At 41.6% G+C, this 15,260-nt stretch overlaps 1 protein-coding gene across 1 annotated transcript; it reads left to right on the top strand.

Annotated features, from left to right (window-relative positions):
• Positions 1–816: 816 nt before the first annotated feature.
• Positions 817–14,961, top strand: LOC129760087 (CD109 antigen-like). The gene is made up of 7 exons (XM_055757659.1): positions 817–4,995; positions 5,060–5,246; positions 5,314–5,708; positions 13,069–13,262; positions 13,329–13,503; positions 13,598–13,703; positions 13,776–14,961. The coding sequence occupies exons 1-7, from the start codon at positions 850–852 to the stop codon at positions 13,988–13,990; spliced, it is 5,418 nt and encodes a 1,805-aa protein (XP_055613634.1). The 5' UTR covers positions 817–849; the 3' UTR covers positions 13,991–14,961.
• Positions 14,962–15,260: the final 299 nt, after the last annotated feature.

Genomic DNA, 15,260 nt, shown 5'->3' with positions numbered 1-15,260 from the left:
TCACTCCTCCCTCATGTAATTATCATCACTCCTCCTATCGGGAATGACGACGAAAGGACGACACGATGTCTTAACAAGTGCCGGTTCGTACCTCTCGATTGAGAAACGAAACAGTTGCGAAGTGTTTATGGCCTTTGGGGAAACAAACTAATCAGAAGAAATCTATCGCCTCTGCGAGAAATATCCGTTTCCATTTCTATCTCTTCAGGATAATGCTGTGTGTGTTGATCAATCTTCATCATATCAGCATTATAGTAATGGATTTGCTGTGCTTGAATCGCCACATGTGACCAATCCTTTGTAATGTCCTTCCCATTTAGATTTATAAGATTCCCATAAAAACTAATCTGCCACTTAAAAGTGTTCCCATTACCTTCGTTTTACGATATGCGCGTTGAATAATTTGGTAGATTGTCAGACTCGATTATCGATCTAGAATTGAAAAAGACTGCATTTCTATCACGCTAGGTGCAGGGAAGTTTCAATTCGGCGCCGTATGGAACTTGAAAGTTAAATAATGGTTCATTTAAAAGCACTTTTAATGTGACAAAGATACATAAATCGTTCCAAACCTGCCTGTTTTGAACTTTTCAAGTTCGTACAAAGTTCAGAACTACCAAGTTCAAAGTGGGAAAATGTTTTGATTTCGAAAGTTTGCGATACGATTGACTAAAAAAATATGAATAATTTTCCGAAATCGTTCAATAACTTGGAATTCTTAACTTATGATCCTGAGGTCTTCTACACAATACGATTTTTTTTAAATTTAATCCAAGTCAAACTAACATTTGTTTTTTCTGCTCTCCTTCGCAGAACATCCGGAACGATAGGCGTCGGTGGCCTCGCATCATGACCACCCGCCAATGGAACCCGGCATTGCTGTCGGTGGCGGGTGCTCTGCTAACGCTTTGCTCGATCCCGATACTCTCGGTTTGGGCTCAGCAAAACAATCCCAACGATGTACCGCGTTACAATCAGCTAGACCCCTTCAATCGGCAACGGTTTAGTCCAGCATCCAACAACATTCCATCCCAACAGCAACAGCAACAGCAGCAGCAGCAGTACGGGTTCTCGACTACTAGGAATCCTAACTTCCCCAACAGGGACAACTTCGACTCGAATAGCATCGACAACAGATACGATCCAAACAATCGTGATCAGAATCGGGACCGCGATAGGAACGTACTGTTTCAGTCTTCTACTCCGAGGGATTTCTCCTTCAACAGATTCTCGACGACTCCGAGAACTCGGCCCGGTATTAATCCTTCGTTCAGCAACCGAAATTCGTTCTTGGATCTATTCAACAACAATGCACTGGTGAAGGAAATCTCATATTTTGTCGTAGCATCCAGAATGGTGCGCCCAGGACAGATCTACAAAGTATCGGTGAATTTACTGGAGGCGCAGCATCCAATGTCTGTCCGGGCTAGTATTTCCCGTGATGGTGTTGAGATGAGCAATGAAATGAAATCGGTTCGCGTAGGAATCCCGGAAACGTTACTGATGAGAGTTCCACCGACTAGCGTTGTGGGTGATTACAAGCTTAGAGTCGAGGGATCATACGAGAACACCTTTGGCGGATATGTATTTGTCAATGAAACCAAGCTCACTTTCTCACAGCGATCGATGACCATATTTGTGCAAACGGATAAACCTGTCTACATGCAGGGCGAAATGGTTCGATTCAGAGCAATCCCAATTACTACGGAACTGAAAGGTTACGATAGTGCAGTGGATGTGTACATGGTAGATCCTGAGGGTCACATTATGCGGAGATGGTTGTCGCGGCAATCCAATCTGGGATCAGTGAGCTTAGAGTACAAGTTATCAGACCAACCGATCTTTGGAGAGTGGAAAATTCGCGTTATTGCTCAAGGTCAAGAAGAAGAAGGCAAATTTAACGTTGAAGAGTACTACCAAACGAGGTTTGAGGTCAACGTTACCATGCCTGCTTTCTTTTTCCAAACCGATCCATACATTTACGGAAGGATAATGGCCAACTTTACAAACGGAACTCCGGTAAAAGGTAACTTAACATTGAAAGCCACGATACGGCCAACAGGATGGATGAACCCGCGAGCTATCAACCATATGAATCGTGTATGGAACACCGGAAATAGACGTGAGCTGGACCCCAATGTACCATACTATCTGTTGAACACTGATCCCGATCTATATAATCAACAGAACACATTCACTAGCCAGTTGAACCCAGATCCACAAATGTACGATCAGCGTTTCCAGTCCAACTACCAGGACACCTACATTTACGAAAGGCATTTCAACTTTGATGAAGAATGGCCCTTCTGGGTTAAGAAACCGATAGAAAGTGATGCTCAATGGGATTCGTGGACCAACACCTATCGAGACACTCTTCCCTATCTGCGATACTTCAACGGAACTTATCGGTTCAGATTTCCAATGTCCGAGCTGGCCCAGATATTTCCAACGAATCTAGCGTCGGGAATGGAAGTTCTGATTACTGCACGTGTTGGAGAACGATTTTATGACGAAGTCATTGAGGGTTATGCCATGACTAGGATCTACAATTCTTCCATTAGGATTGGTTTTATGGGTGGATCACCACAAGTGTTCAAACCGTCGATGCCATTCACGGTGTATTTGATCGCCGAATATCACGATGGCTCGCCTCTGCCTATTGATCCGCTGTATCCGGGCCGAATGGAAGTATCGGGAACAATCGATAGTCGAAGTGGAGGTGGCAGAAATACCTTTGAATCAAAGCTGCTCACAATGTCTGAGCAGGTCGGTGTTTGGGAGCTGAAGATTGATCTCCGGAACGATCTTAATCTTGAGAATACCAAACAAACGAACGATTTCTTGAATGAGATTCAGTCGATGCGCCTATCAGCCAGTTATATCGATCCGTCTAACGAGCGTGCGACTACCGAACTACTGTTATTGTCTCACTTTTCGCCGAACAATCACAACATCAAAGTCACGACCAGTACTAAGGATGCCAAGGTCGGAGAGTACATAATATTCCATGTGCAGAGTAATTTCTACATCAAGGACTTCCACTATATCGTGATGTCCAAGGGCATTGTGCTTGTGACGGGTAACGAGATAATGTCCGGTGGAGTGCGAACGTTGTCCATTACTCTTAGCGCCGAAATGGCCCCGGTTGCAACGGTTGTCGTGTGGCACATTGGCCGTTACGGGAAGGTGATTGCCGATAGTTTGACATTCCCGGTGAATGGCATTTCAAGGAACAACTTCACGGTGTTCATCAACAATCGCAAGGCTAGAACTGGCGAAAAGGTCGAAGTGGCCATCTACGGTGAAGCAGGATCCTATGTCGGTTTATCCGGAATTGATAATGCATTTTATACTATGCAAGCTGGCAATGAGTTGACTTATGCTAATGTGATCAACAAAATGTCTTATTTCGATGAACAAACGAATGGTACGTTCAAACAGAGGTGGATTTCTCACGAAGGTGATCCGGATGAGTTGGTATATTATCCCAGTTCTTCGTTTGGAGTAGATGCAAATAGAACGTTTGAATATGCCGGGCTAGTTATATTCACGGACGGAGTAATTCCTAGACGTCCGATGTCTTGTGATCCGGCGTTGAACTACAGTGAGTGTCTGAGTGGCCGATGTTATAGAAGTGATAAGCGGTGCGATGGGTACTTTGACTGCGAGGATGGAACCGACGAGGCCGATTGTGAGAATAGGAACGCAACTGCCCTTCAGGATTTCCGAAAATATCGGTTTAATAGGATTTTGAGGCATTACCAGAACGTTTGGCTGTGGAGAGATATCAATATTGGACCACACGGAAGATACATTTTCAATTTAGAGGTACCGCAGATTCCTGCTCTTTGGATCATATCGGCATTCGGCGTGAGTTCATCGCTAGGTTTCGGAATGATAAAGAAACCATTGGAATACGTAGGAGTACAGCCGTTTTTCATTAATCTGGAAATGCCAACCGTGTGTCGGCAAGGAGAACAGGTGGGAATACGTGTAGCGGTGTTCAATTATCAAATTGTGGACATCGAGGTCACTGTAGTTTTGCACAGTTCTCCGGATTACCAATTCGTTCACGTTGAAGAGGACGGCATCGTTCGTTCGTACAATCCACGAACCTCTTTCGGAGAGCATCAATTCTATATCTACCTGAATGCTCAAGATTCTTCAAACGTATATCTACCAATTGTGCCAACGCGATTGGGTGAGATCGAAGTAACAATCCATGCATCAACGCTCTTGGGAGCATATCAGATCAGCCGAAAACTGAAGGTTGAACCAGATGGTCTAACGCAGCATCGACATCAATCGATGTTGTTAGATTTGAGTAACCGTGCTTACTTCTTCCAATATATGCACGTAAATGTAACGGAAACTCCGATCATTCCCTATGAAATCGATCGTTACTACGTATTCGGATCCAACAAGGCTCACATATCGGTCGTAGGAGATGTTGTGGGTGCTATCTTCCCAACGATGCCCGTCAATACGACCTCGCTTCTGTCACTTCCGATGGATTCGGCAGAACAGAACATGTTCAGTTTCGCAGCCAATTTTTATACCATCCAGTACATGAGAGCTATCAAACAAAGGAACAAAAAGACGGAGAAAAATGCTTTCCACTTTATGAACATTGGATACCAAAAACAGCTAAGCTACCTCAACGAGGATGGATCGTTTTCGCTATTCCGTGCTGACTGGAACCAGTCGGATTCATCCGTTTGGTTGACCGCATACTGTGCTCGCATTTTCTCGGAGGCATCGTTCTACGAGTACGAAAACTTTATCTACATCGATCCGATAGTGATTCAGAAAAACATTCACTACATATTGCAACATCAAAAGGAGGACGGGTCGTTCTGGGAAGTTACCTGGATGCCTGATAGAAAAGTCAACCACTCTTCGCCGGATGTCAGGAACGAAATCGTACGCTCCAAAAATATAACCCTAACGGCACATGTACTTATTACGCTGTCGTCGGTGAAGGATGTATCGGGGGTAAGTTGGTTTTTTTTAAACTGACTTGAAAATGGTAGTTTTATTTTATTTGGAACTTTTTCAGAGATTGGGATCAAGTGTGGCTCTTGCCGAGCAGAAGGCTCTCCGTTTCATTGAACGAAATATCGGCTTGATTAAGCAGTTTGGATCGGCTTATGAAATTTCGATTGTAAGCTACGCCTTGGCCAAGGCTAAAGCCCCCCAAGCGGAACACGCCTTCAAAATTCTAGCTAGTCGAATGAGATCGATAGGTAAGTTTATCTTTTTGTTAACTCATGGAAAAAGATTGTATATTCTTGATTTGTTACCATTTTATAGGGGATCTCGCGTATTGGGGCAACGATGATGTGCCCATGCCGCCCACCAAGTTGGAAAATCAAAAGTACTTCACATTGCCGCGATTGCCGTACAAATACGATGCCCTGAACATCGAAACCACTGCCTATGCCCTGTTGACGTACGTTTCCCGGCAGGAGACGATCACTGTGGAACCAATAGTACGGTGGTTGAACTCGCAGCGTTTAACCGACGGTGGTTGGGCTTCCAGTCAGGACACCGGTATAGCGATGAAAGCACTGACCGAGTACAGCACCCGAAATCGAGTGGCGGACGTTACCTCGTTGACTCTCACAGTGGAGGCCACATCGTTGCCGGGGGCATCGAAAATTTTACACATCGGACAAAATAATCTGGCCGCCATCCAGGGTATCGAGGTAAGACATTGATAAGCCTTTTTTGTGTGCCAATAGTTAATTATTATTATTAATAATATTAGGCCGCGTTTTCACAAAACTCATTATTCATGTATACGTATTGATGCATTCATCTTTAAAATTTTATACGTAAAATACACACTTTTGAAGTTAATTTTGAGTTTCAAAATATCAGAATATTTTTTTAAAACTGATGTGAACTTGTTTTTTCACTCATAGAAGTTTTAAAATACTATATTCAATGATTTTCAAAAAGTAATTTAAGTGCAATTGTTGCATTCATCAATAGAAAAAGCCCCTAGATGTAGACTTTTGATGTCTGTATAACAAACAGTTGAAGGCTCTGCTGGAGCTTTCAAATGAGCTGTCAAATATGGCAAACAATGGGTGGTATGAAAAAAACCTAGTAATTGCTTTTGCTAAACTAAATCGAGCAGTCGAGCAGTCGCTTAAAGCAATTGCTTCGGTTGTTATGAATAAAGTTTTTTTGACAGCTGTTTTCTCAGTCAGGAGCTTTTACTTTTAGAACAAGCTAGTTTGGTATGAATAAAGCTCGAATCTAAAGCAATTGCTCGGCAAATCTCCAAGCAATTGCTCTATTTTCTAAGCATGCTCGGTAGCAGACTTTTCCAATAAAAAAAATCTTCAATAACGTTATGAATTAATCAAATTAGCAATTTTTCACTTCAAAACAATTCAAAAAGGCATTTTCAACATGGATAAAGAAAAGTCGAAGTGATAACCCAACTTTTTTCATATTCTTGTCGTTGTATAAAATCATTCGTCTAAGATGAAATTAAACAAATCAATTAGTAAATATGTCAAATTAAAAAAAAAAATCCGGCTATAGTGGATGAAGTCCCAATTGGCTCAAAGTAAGCAATAAATTGTAATAATTTAAAAAATTATACAGATCTCTCATTTTTATATAACTCTAAGATTTAAGAAAAAATATCTAAATTAAAATGCGCGCCTATTGCCTATTTTTTATACAATGGGATGGGGGTGGGGGAGAACTTATGATAAATATTAAAGTTAGGCCATTTTTTGTTTGACAATATTTAAATATTTTTCTTTAAACATCAACTTACGAGCACAAATTAACCAAAAAAATCCGGTCGTTCTTACACCCACCACCCGATTCGTCGACTTCAAGGCTCCTTTAGCCGTACTTTTCAATTCTGATCGTCTTCTTTCATTTTACTTTGGAAAACTTCAGATTCTGCTGGTTGGATAGCTCTATTTTTCGAAGCAAAAGCTATGTTCTAAGATTTTAGTACACATCCGCTAAGCAAATGTTTATTCATACCAAACTAAGCAAATGCTTTGGACTTTTGCTTTGATTGATTTCGAGCTAAGTAAAAGCTACCGAAGCAATTGCTGAACCTTATTCATACCACTAAATATGCTTCTCTTTCCACCATATGTGAATTTAGGTTAGGGAGACAAAGGCAGACAATAGCTCGAACTGCTCGATTTTTCGACTGTTATAATGTGCGCAACATTTTATTTATGCACGCATCAATTAGAAGTTTTGTGAAAACGAGGCCTTAGAGACACTTTACCATTTTCACGGCTTTCGTGTCTATCGTTCTTCCAGCTTATCACAACTTATCAGTTAGATTACAAAGTTTGATGAATTTCAAAACACAATTTTCCCTATCATTACAGTTGGAAAGAATTTCATAGATAGAGCCTTCCAATCCACATAAGTCACGGGCTTCGTTAAAACCTCGACATTCTACCAAAATGTGTTGAACTGTTATTTGAACTCCGCAGAAAGAGCACTCTGGCGGTGAAGTTCGGTCAAGTAAAAAGCTATGTGTTAGTCTAGTGTGTCCAATTCTCAATCTCGTTAACAACCGTTGCTCTGAGGCACATCTCCTATCTGTGTATGGGCTAATGTAAGGTTTAACACGTCGTAGAAGGGTTTGAGACCGATTCCATGTTGACTGCCACGCATCCCGTAGACAATCTTTAACCGAACGGACTGCATCTGCTGCTGGAATGGGTATATTTAATGGTGATTTGCTTCTTCCTTGGTTCGCCAATCGATCAGCCTTCTCGTTCCCATGAATATTGCAGTGTCCTGGAATCCATGCTACAACCACGTTTTTCTCCATCAAATGTTTTTCTGTTTCTTGTATCCATGGGTGCCTTGTGTGACCTTTCGAAAGCGCATCAATACAGCTTGCCGAGTCGGTGAAAATGATCGCGCGTTGCAAAAATTTGGCTTTTTCGGCTGCGATCATGAGTGCATACGCCTCAGCAGAGAATATACTGCAAATATTTGATAAAGAGCAGCTAAATTCTAGGTCTCGACTATAAACAGCAGCTCCTATGTCGTCTCTCAACTTAGATCCATCTGTGTATAGATGATAATAATTTTTGTATTTGTTCTGTACCATTTCATTGAAGAAGGTTAAAACTTTCGGGCTTGGATCACCTGCTCTAACTTTTTGTCGCATATAGTTATCAGTACGAGGTGGTTTCAGGTACCATTGGCGGACTGTTAGTCTCATAGGTTCACATACTTTCGGAATAGGTAAGTTTGTGGTGGCTTTGAACAGTTCTTCTGATCGTTTCGCTAGCGGACAATCATAATTGATTACTCCTTTTTCTACCATTCTAACTGCCGTAACACAGAGACGTTCAATCATTTTTTGCCGGAAATTAAGCCGACCTGCCTCGGCCATTATCGCATCCACTGGGCTTGTACGAAAAGCGCCGGAGGCTAAGCGAATCATCTGATTATATATCGGGCTCAAGATTTTTTCCATATCATCGAAACGCAAACTGGTTAAACCTATTCCAAAAAGTAATTTTGAGACGACAATAGATTCACCGACTGCAATGAGTGTGTTACGATTACTTCTTTTCAACCGACCACCTAAAATTTTAAGAATATTAAGTCTTTTAACACAGCTTTCTTTGATGCCTTTGAAATGTTGTAGAAAATTCATTTTCTGATCAATAACGATCCCTAATATTTTCATTTTTCGGACCCGTGGAATAGCTATACCATTTATTTTAATAGCACGACCTCGTTTACGATGAGGAGAATCAGAAATGTGCATGAGATTGCACTTTTTTGGAGCTGTGCTAAATCCGACATTAGATGCCCACCCAATTATCGCTTTGACGGCGTTTCTTAATCTTTTGCGTATTTCGGTAGAGTTTTGACCCTTTGATACCAGAAGCACATCGTCTGCATACAGTAGTATGTTGACATTTCGTGGGATCACTGAGAAAATAGGTTGCATAGCGATAAGAAACAGGGTGACCGATAAAATTGAGCCTTGTGGTACACCGTTTTGTGCAGTTCGTAAATTGGAAATCGTACCATTTGCTGCAACGCGGAAAGTCCTGTTGTTCATGAAGCATGTCAAGCATGTCGTCCGGAAATTTTCCATTGCTTCAAAGTACGAATTATAGTGTACCTACAGGTCGTGTCATAGGCCTTAGATATATCCAGAGCTACCAGTTCCACATGTTCATTGGGTTCATGGGATAATATTGTTTCAAGTTGCGAGAAGTAAGTATCGATTCCACACCCAGTTCTAAAAGCATGCTGTCTGCTATCAAGACGTTTGGATATTTCTAGTTCCGTTATGAGGCGTCTATTAATGAGCCGTTCGAAGAGCTTGCCTAAGCATGCATATTTTGGAAAGTGTTGGTAGATGTTGTAATAGAGGAAAACCTATGTTATCTGTTCCTGTAGATTTTCCACTCCTACGATCCAGGGCAAACAACAGCTCATCAAAGGTGAAATCATTATTGTATCGCAAGGTTGAGTTGATAGAACAATTTTGAGTGGGTGTGTTAATTAGTCTACTTCTTTTCCTGAGAAAGGAGTTCGAGTAGCTCGCATCAGAAAACCGTTTTTCGTATTCGTCAGCGATGGCGTTTGACACTAGAGTTCCGTCATTGGATGGACCGTCGGGGAGATGTAGAACGATTGTTTTGGACGTTTTCTTGCCTTGTAACCGATTAATGCTATTCCAAACACTAGCCATTGGTGTTTCAGGATTAATGTTTTGCACAAATTGTTCCCAGTTTTTTTGCTTTGCTTCATGAATTAATTTTCGACTGGCTGAACGAGCTTGTTGGAATTCTTTAAGAGCGTAAGGTTTTCTAGGGTCGTTATCATCAAGCCTTCGCAACGCTCTAAGTCGTTTCCTTCTCAGTTTTACTGCCTGAGCAATATCGTGGTTCCACCACGGCACATACTTCTTGCTTAATACGTCACTTGTTCTTGGTATACTTACTGTAGCTATTTCTATTAATTTTTTAGAAAATTCTGCTACGCTGAAATTGCAATCTGGATTCAAATGTTCCCTAGATAAACGCTCAAATTTAGCCCAATCAGCACGATCGTATATCCATTTCCTACGACATTTTATGATGTCAGGTGGACCGGCTACATCTAGAAATGTTGGAAAATGGTCACTATTTGCTAGATCTGTGTGAACCCTCCATAAGAATTTTGAAGATATCGATGTAGAGCATAGGGTAACATCAAGTGCCTGCGATTTTCCCGTTACTGGATCGATGCGGGTATGAGAACCGTTGTTTAATACAATCAAATTGTTATCGATAGCATGTTGAAGTAACGCATTACCACGTTTGCAGCTTTGATTTGAAGCTTTTGTAACTACACTGCCCCAGGCTATGTGGTAGGCATTAAGATCGCCGAGAAGAATCATTGGTTCAGGTAGTTCTTCCAGAAGTTTCCCAAAGCTAACTGAAGCTGTTTCAACATTTGGTGGGAGGTACACAGAAATAACAGTCATTTCAAACGGTACGTATATTCGGATCGCTACTGCTTGGATGTCGCTTTGTATTTGCAGTCTTTCGAAAGGTACACCTTCTTTTACTGCTAGGCCAACTCCTTGTCTACCATAGGTAGAGCATGGACCCAGTATCAGATGGTAGTTATTACCAATAATATTGGATGGCGTAGAGTGTTCGTGCAGATTAGTTTCCTGGAGGCACACTACGGATGGTTGGAACTCTGTTAACAAAATCTGCAGTTCGTTGCGGTGTGTGCGAAGTCCACAGATATTCCATTGCATGGCGAAAGTACTGGATGGTGTATGCTGAATTTGCTGCAACTCAGTATCTGTTGGAATGGAAGAAGAGCCAGCGTACGTGGAAACGGAAGATATATTTGCAATACTTGCCTGAGAGAGGGTCAGGCTCCCTATGCCAGCATCCGCCAAGAGAGTCGAAGTAACTCGTGACGGGGCTGACAGAGGGACAGACCTGGTGGCTGGATCTCTGCTACCATTCAGTATCTGTTTTTCATTTCGGTTATGGTTATGAAAAACGGGTTCGTTGTGCAATTCGCTAACTTTCGTTGTGGTACTGCCATCTGTTAGGTTGGAAGATTGGGGAGCGTACAATTTCACAGTAGATTTATTGGAAGTACTTGCCTGAGGGGGATTCAGGCTCCCTGTGCCAGCAGCTGTCCGAAGCTCATCGGTTAGTACCGGCACATTCCGTGACAGGACTGACACAGGGAAGGGCCTGGTAGCTGGAACTCTGCTGTCATTTATATCGGGTATAACCATTTGGTTTATTATCAGATGTTCGGCTCCGGGGATTAGGGGTGGATCCAAAATTACTTGTCCTGTTACGTTGCGTTCGTCGTCATCAAGATTTCCTTTTAATACTTTATTAGCCATAGTAGAATCGTTAGAATGTCCAGGGCCGTTGCGAATGTTTATACCGTAGAGTAGAGGATGGATTTAGCTGATATCAAAGTCGTCGTCATCAAGATCGTAGATGTTGATTTCTTTAGAGACGTTGGTGTGATTTTGTCTTTTAATTTGATCATTCGGAGTGGGGGGGTTTTTCATGAAACGTTTTCTACTCAAACTCCTGTGAACTTCTGTGCGGGATTGCTTGGGAGACAATTGGTGGGATTTTGCTGCACCTTGTTCATACGCTTTTCTAACCTGACCTTTTCCGGAGTCTACCCGCGATAATCTGGGATTCGAGGTAACATTCTGATGGATACTGATGGCTGATGCTTTTTCACCTGATGTTTCTTGGGAAAGAGTTTTGTCGTCTTGACGTTTTTTAAGATACTCGAGTTCCTTTTTCATGGCGAGGTAATCTGTCATCTGTTCCCGTATCTTCTTGAGTTCATCGCGGAGAAGTTGGATTTCTCGATCTTTATCTGAGTGTTGGTCCAGACGGTGCTGTAATTTGCTGGCGTATGTAGGTTTTGATGTACATTGTTCAATTTCAGCTTTAGCTTCGACGTAGGACAATCCTCTATCTACCCTGAGCCGAATCACCGCTTCTTCCTTGCGGAAAATTGGACAGTCCTTGCTGACCGGCGAGTGGGCACCAGAGCAGTGACTACAAAAGGATGGATTGGGGCAGGTCTGATTTTCTTCAGTCAGGTGTTTTTGTGAACAGTTCATACACACCGCTGAACTGGTGCAACGCTTGCTAGGGTGGCCGTAAGCGGCGCAGTTGCGGCATATCAACACACTGGGATAATATGGCCGAACATTAACTTTTAGCAAACCAAACCGGATATGCTCTGGTCGTTGAGTACCACGGAAGGTAAGGATGATTAGGGGGGTGTTTTTGAATTTACCATCAGCTTGTTTTTTGGTTATTCTCCGGACACAAGTGACACCTTCAGGTTTAAGTTCTTCCAATAGTTCCGCCTCATCGAGACCAACAGTGTCATGGTCGAAAACAACTCCCTGGACAAAGTTCAATGTTGGATGATCTATGACTTCCACCTCTGTTTTACACGCGTCAGTCAGGTTTGTCATTTTAAGCAGTTCTCTATAGGCTAATGGAGATTGGGTTCGAAGCACATATCGTGTGCCTCGAGCTTCTCTGTTTGCTGAAACCAACATTCTGTTGTTATATCCGATTGCAGCTTCGATGGACCGAGCGATCAGAAAGGGGTTAGAAGGAAGGTTTGGCTGATTCAATTCCTGTTGCGATCCAGGGCTAGGTTCCGGCAAAGGCTTAGCTCGTAGCAGTAGGACTCTGGTTATCCCGTCGTTCCTCGCATTCGTCATGAAAGGTGGTAGTCTGCTTCCTATAGGGTATGATGTGTCGCCAGGAGATTTACCCGCCATGACGGGGTAAAGTCAGTGGACTTAGTCCACTGTATAGGTGAATAAACAGCTGATGAAAAATAGTATATCTACGTCTCCACAAACAAAAAGAAGTTGTCTCTTATGAAGCAAAGCAGACAATAGCTTGACCTTGTAGGGCTGAACAAAGAAACCAACTGCACTTCGATAAAATACGTCCGTCTAGCTTGACGATAGCTATCAAACTGCCAATAGTTAATATTAATCTGTTTTATTTCTTATTTTATTAGATTCCAAACGCCTGGGGTACCGTAAAAGTGCAGGCAAAGGGTGTTGGCTATGCTATACTTCAGATGCACGTGGAGTACTCGGTTGACGCACAGAAATTCCAAACAGAGCCTCCGGTGCGAGCATTCGATCTGACGACTAGGACAATCTTCCACGGTAGGAATCAGTCGCACATTAGCTATGTTGTCTGTCAACGGTAAGCCCATTATGAGATTTGCCTTCATTGAAAAATACCCTAAACTGAGCTCGTTTCTACTGTCAGCTGGACTAATACCGAAGAATCAATTCGATCTGGAATGGCTGTACTAGATGTCGCGGTGCCAACGGGATACATCATCCAACAGCAGCGACTAGATTCGTACATCCTGAGCAAACGGGTGCGCAATCTGCAGCGAGCTCGTTTCCAGGAGCGGAAAGTACTATTCTACTTTGACTATGTGAGTATACCTACAAACAATGTTTAGTAGAGTGTTTAGCAAATTGTAACTTTTTTTAAACTTTAAAATCTCTCTCAACTTTTACTCTTTCCAGCTGGACAACGATCCTGTTTGCGTAAACTTTACCTTAGAGAGGTGGATGCCTGTAGCAAATATGTCCCGCTACCTGCCGATTCGAGTGTACGATTACTATGCACCAGGTGATTATCAAACTTTGTTGAAGCAGAATGAATAAGCTACAGTTTGATTTTTCAATTCAATTTTCATTTTAGAACGTTTCAACGAAACCATCTTCGATTCACTGCAAACATATCTGTTGAACATCTGCGAGGTGTGCGGCAGTTCCCAGTGTCCGTACTGTTCCATCTACAACGGGGCCATCAGAAATCCTGTGCCGGTGTTGCTGCTTCTGCTGGCCAGTAGTTTTATCATCGCTCGCCACTATCGGATAGTCAATCCTAACAGTTGGATCTTCTGGAACGATTAAAACGATGTACTCGGAGATGCGTTTTGCTGCAGAAGCGCCGTTGAAGTGCGCAAGTATCGTGTAAATAATCCCGAGCCTCTAACGGAAAAGCAAGCAAAAAAAGAAAAAGAAAAACTCATGCATGTGGACTTTCTACGAACCTTTCACTGCATGCACGGTTTGATTTGAGACAATTGTAATAATGCAACATTTGTACTATACCGAATTGAACACAAAGTTTCGATTTCCATCCAGTTGTTTTTTAGGAGGAGAACAGAAATCTGTAACACTCTGGTTTGTTCGAACTGCCCGACTATCGAATGTATGAACCAAAAGCTTCATAACATGAAGTGTACGAGTTATTGTTTTATATTTTTATCGAGTCTTTTTTCGGTTAGACATAATTATAGTACGAATTTTATTCGTTTTTTCGCCGTAACTCTCTCAACAAGATAATAGATGTAGTTTATTTTTAAAGTCTGTAACAGCAGCATAGAGAAATCTCCAGGCCGTCCAAATCATCTGGTCATATTTTCGTGTACTATTTTAAGAATAACGTAGAATTTTGTTTTGTCCTTATTTTTTAAATCCAGGTTAGCTAGGAAGAAAGTGCAAATCGTAGCTATTCAGAAACAGAATCTCGAGTCTAGATTACTAATATTAAAATAGCAAAAAAAATCTGCATATCGATTGCTTGAAACAACAGAAGATACAAAAGTTAGGTGCCTTAGGGAACGAACATTCAGCCAATTTAGAATGCATCCTCGAAATAGTAAACCACAAATAGACACTCACATACACCGACCCACATTTGAAATGTATGTATGTAGGTATGAGTACCCCAATCGAAACCAAGCAATGTATTTTTAAAACTAGCTAGCAGCGAATGCCATCGATATCGAATATCATATTGAATGCATTTCTAAAGAAACCGATAACTTAAACGATATGATAAACAGTGAAATACCAAGAAGATAAATGTATCGTTTTCAGTAAATGAATTTTTTCAATTTTTTTTCGAAAAATATAATTTGTTTTTTTTTGATGACATACCTACTAATATTCTTTATTGAGGCGATTGCTTATACAGTCAAATCCGGATAAGCGGGAGTCCAATGGACTAGAAGTTTTCTACTCGCTTAAAAAGGTTTTTCAACCATCCATGTTCAGAAAAAAATTGGCTATCTATATTGAAAAAAGGAGATGAACGTAAGTTAACGATCATTGACTATTTTTAATTATAATTCAATCTTTATATATTTTTTCATATTTTATTGTGTTCTGGAAAAAT

Source organism: Uranotaenia lowii, unplaced genomic scaffold, assembly GCF_029784155.1.
Source record: "Uranotaenia lowii strain MFRU-FL unplaced genomic scaffold, ASM2978415v1 HiC_scaffold_414, whole genome shotgun sequence".
Classification (NCBI taxonomy): domain Eukaryota; kingdom Metazoa; phylum Arthropoda; class Insecta; order Diptera; family Culicidae; genus Uranotaenia; species Uranotaenia lowii.
Note: the sequence above shows the minus strand (reverse complement) of the source record. Positions and strands in the feature narration are given on the sequence as shown.

What these genes read in the sequence shown, in the direction of transcription:
- LOC129760087 (XM_055757659.1), top strand. Translation starts at nt 850, where the DNA reads ATGACCACCCGCCAATGGAACCCGGCATTGCTGTCGGTGGCGGGTGCT. An exon ending in CGGTGAAGGATGTATCGGGG is followed by an intron (nt 4,996 to 5,059) that starts GTAAGTTGGTTT and finishes GAACTTTTTCAG; the next exon opens with AGATTGGGATCAAGTGTGGC. An exon ending in GTACGATTACTATGCACCAG is followed by an intron (nt 13,704 to 13,775) that starts GTGATTATCAAA and finishes TTTTCATTTTAG; the next exon opens with AACGTTTCAACGAAACCATC.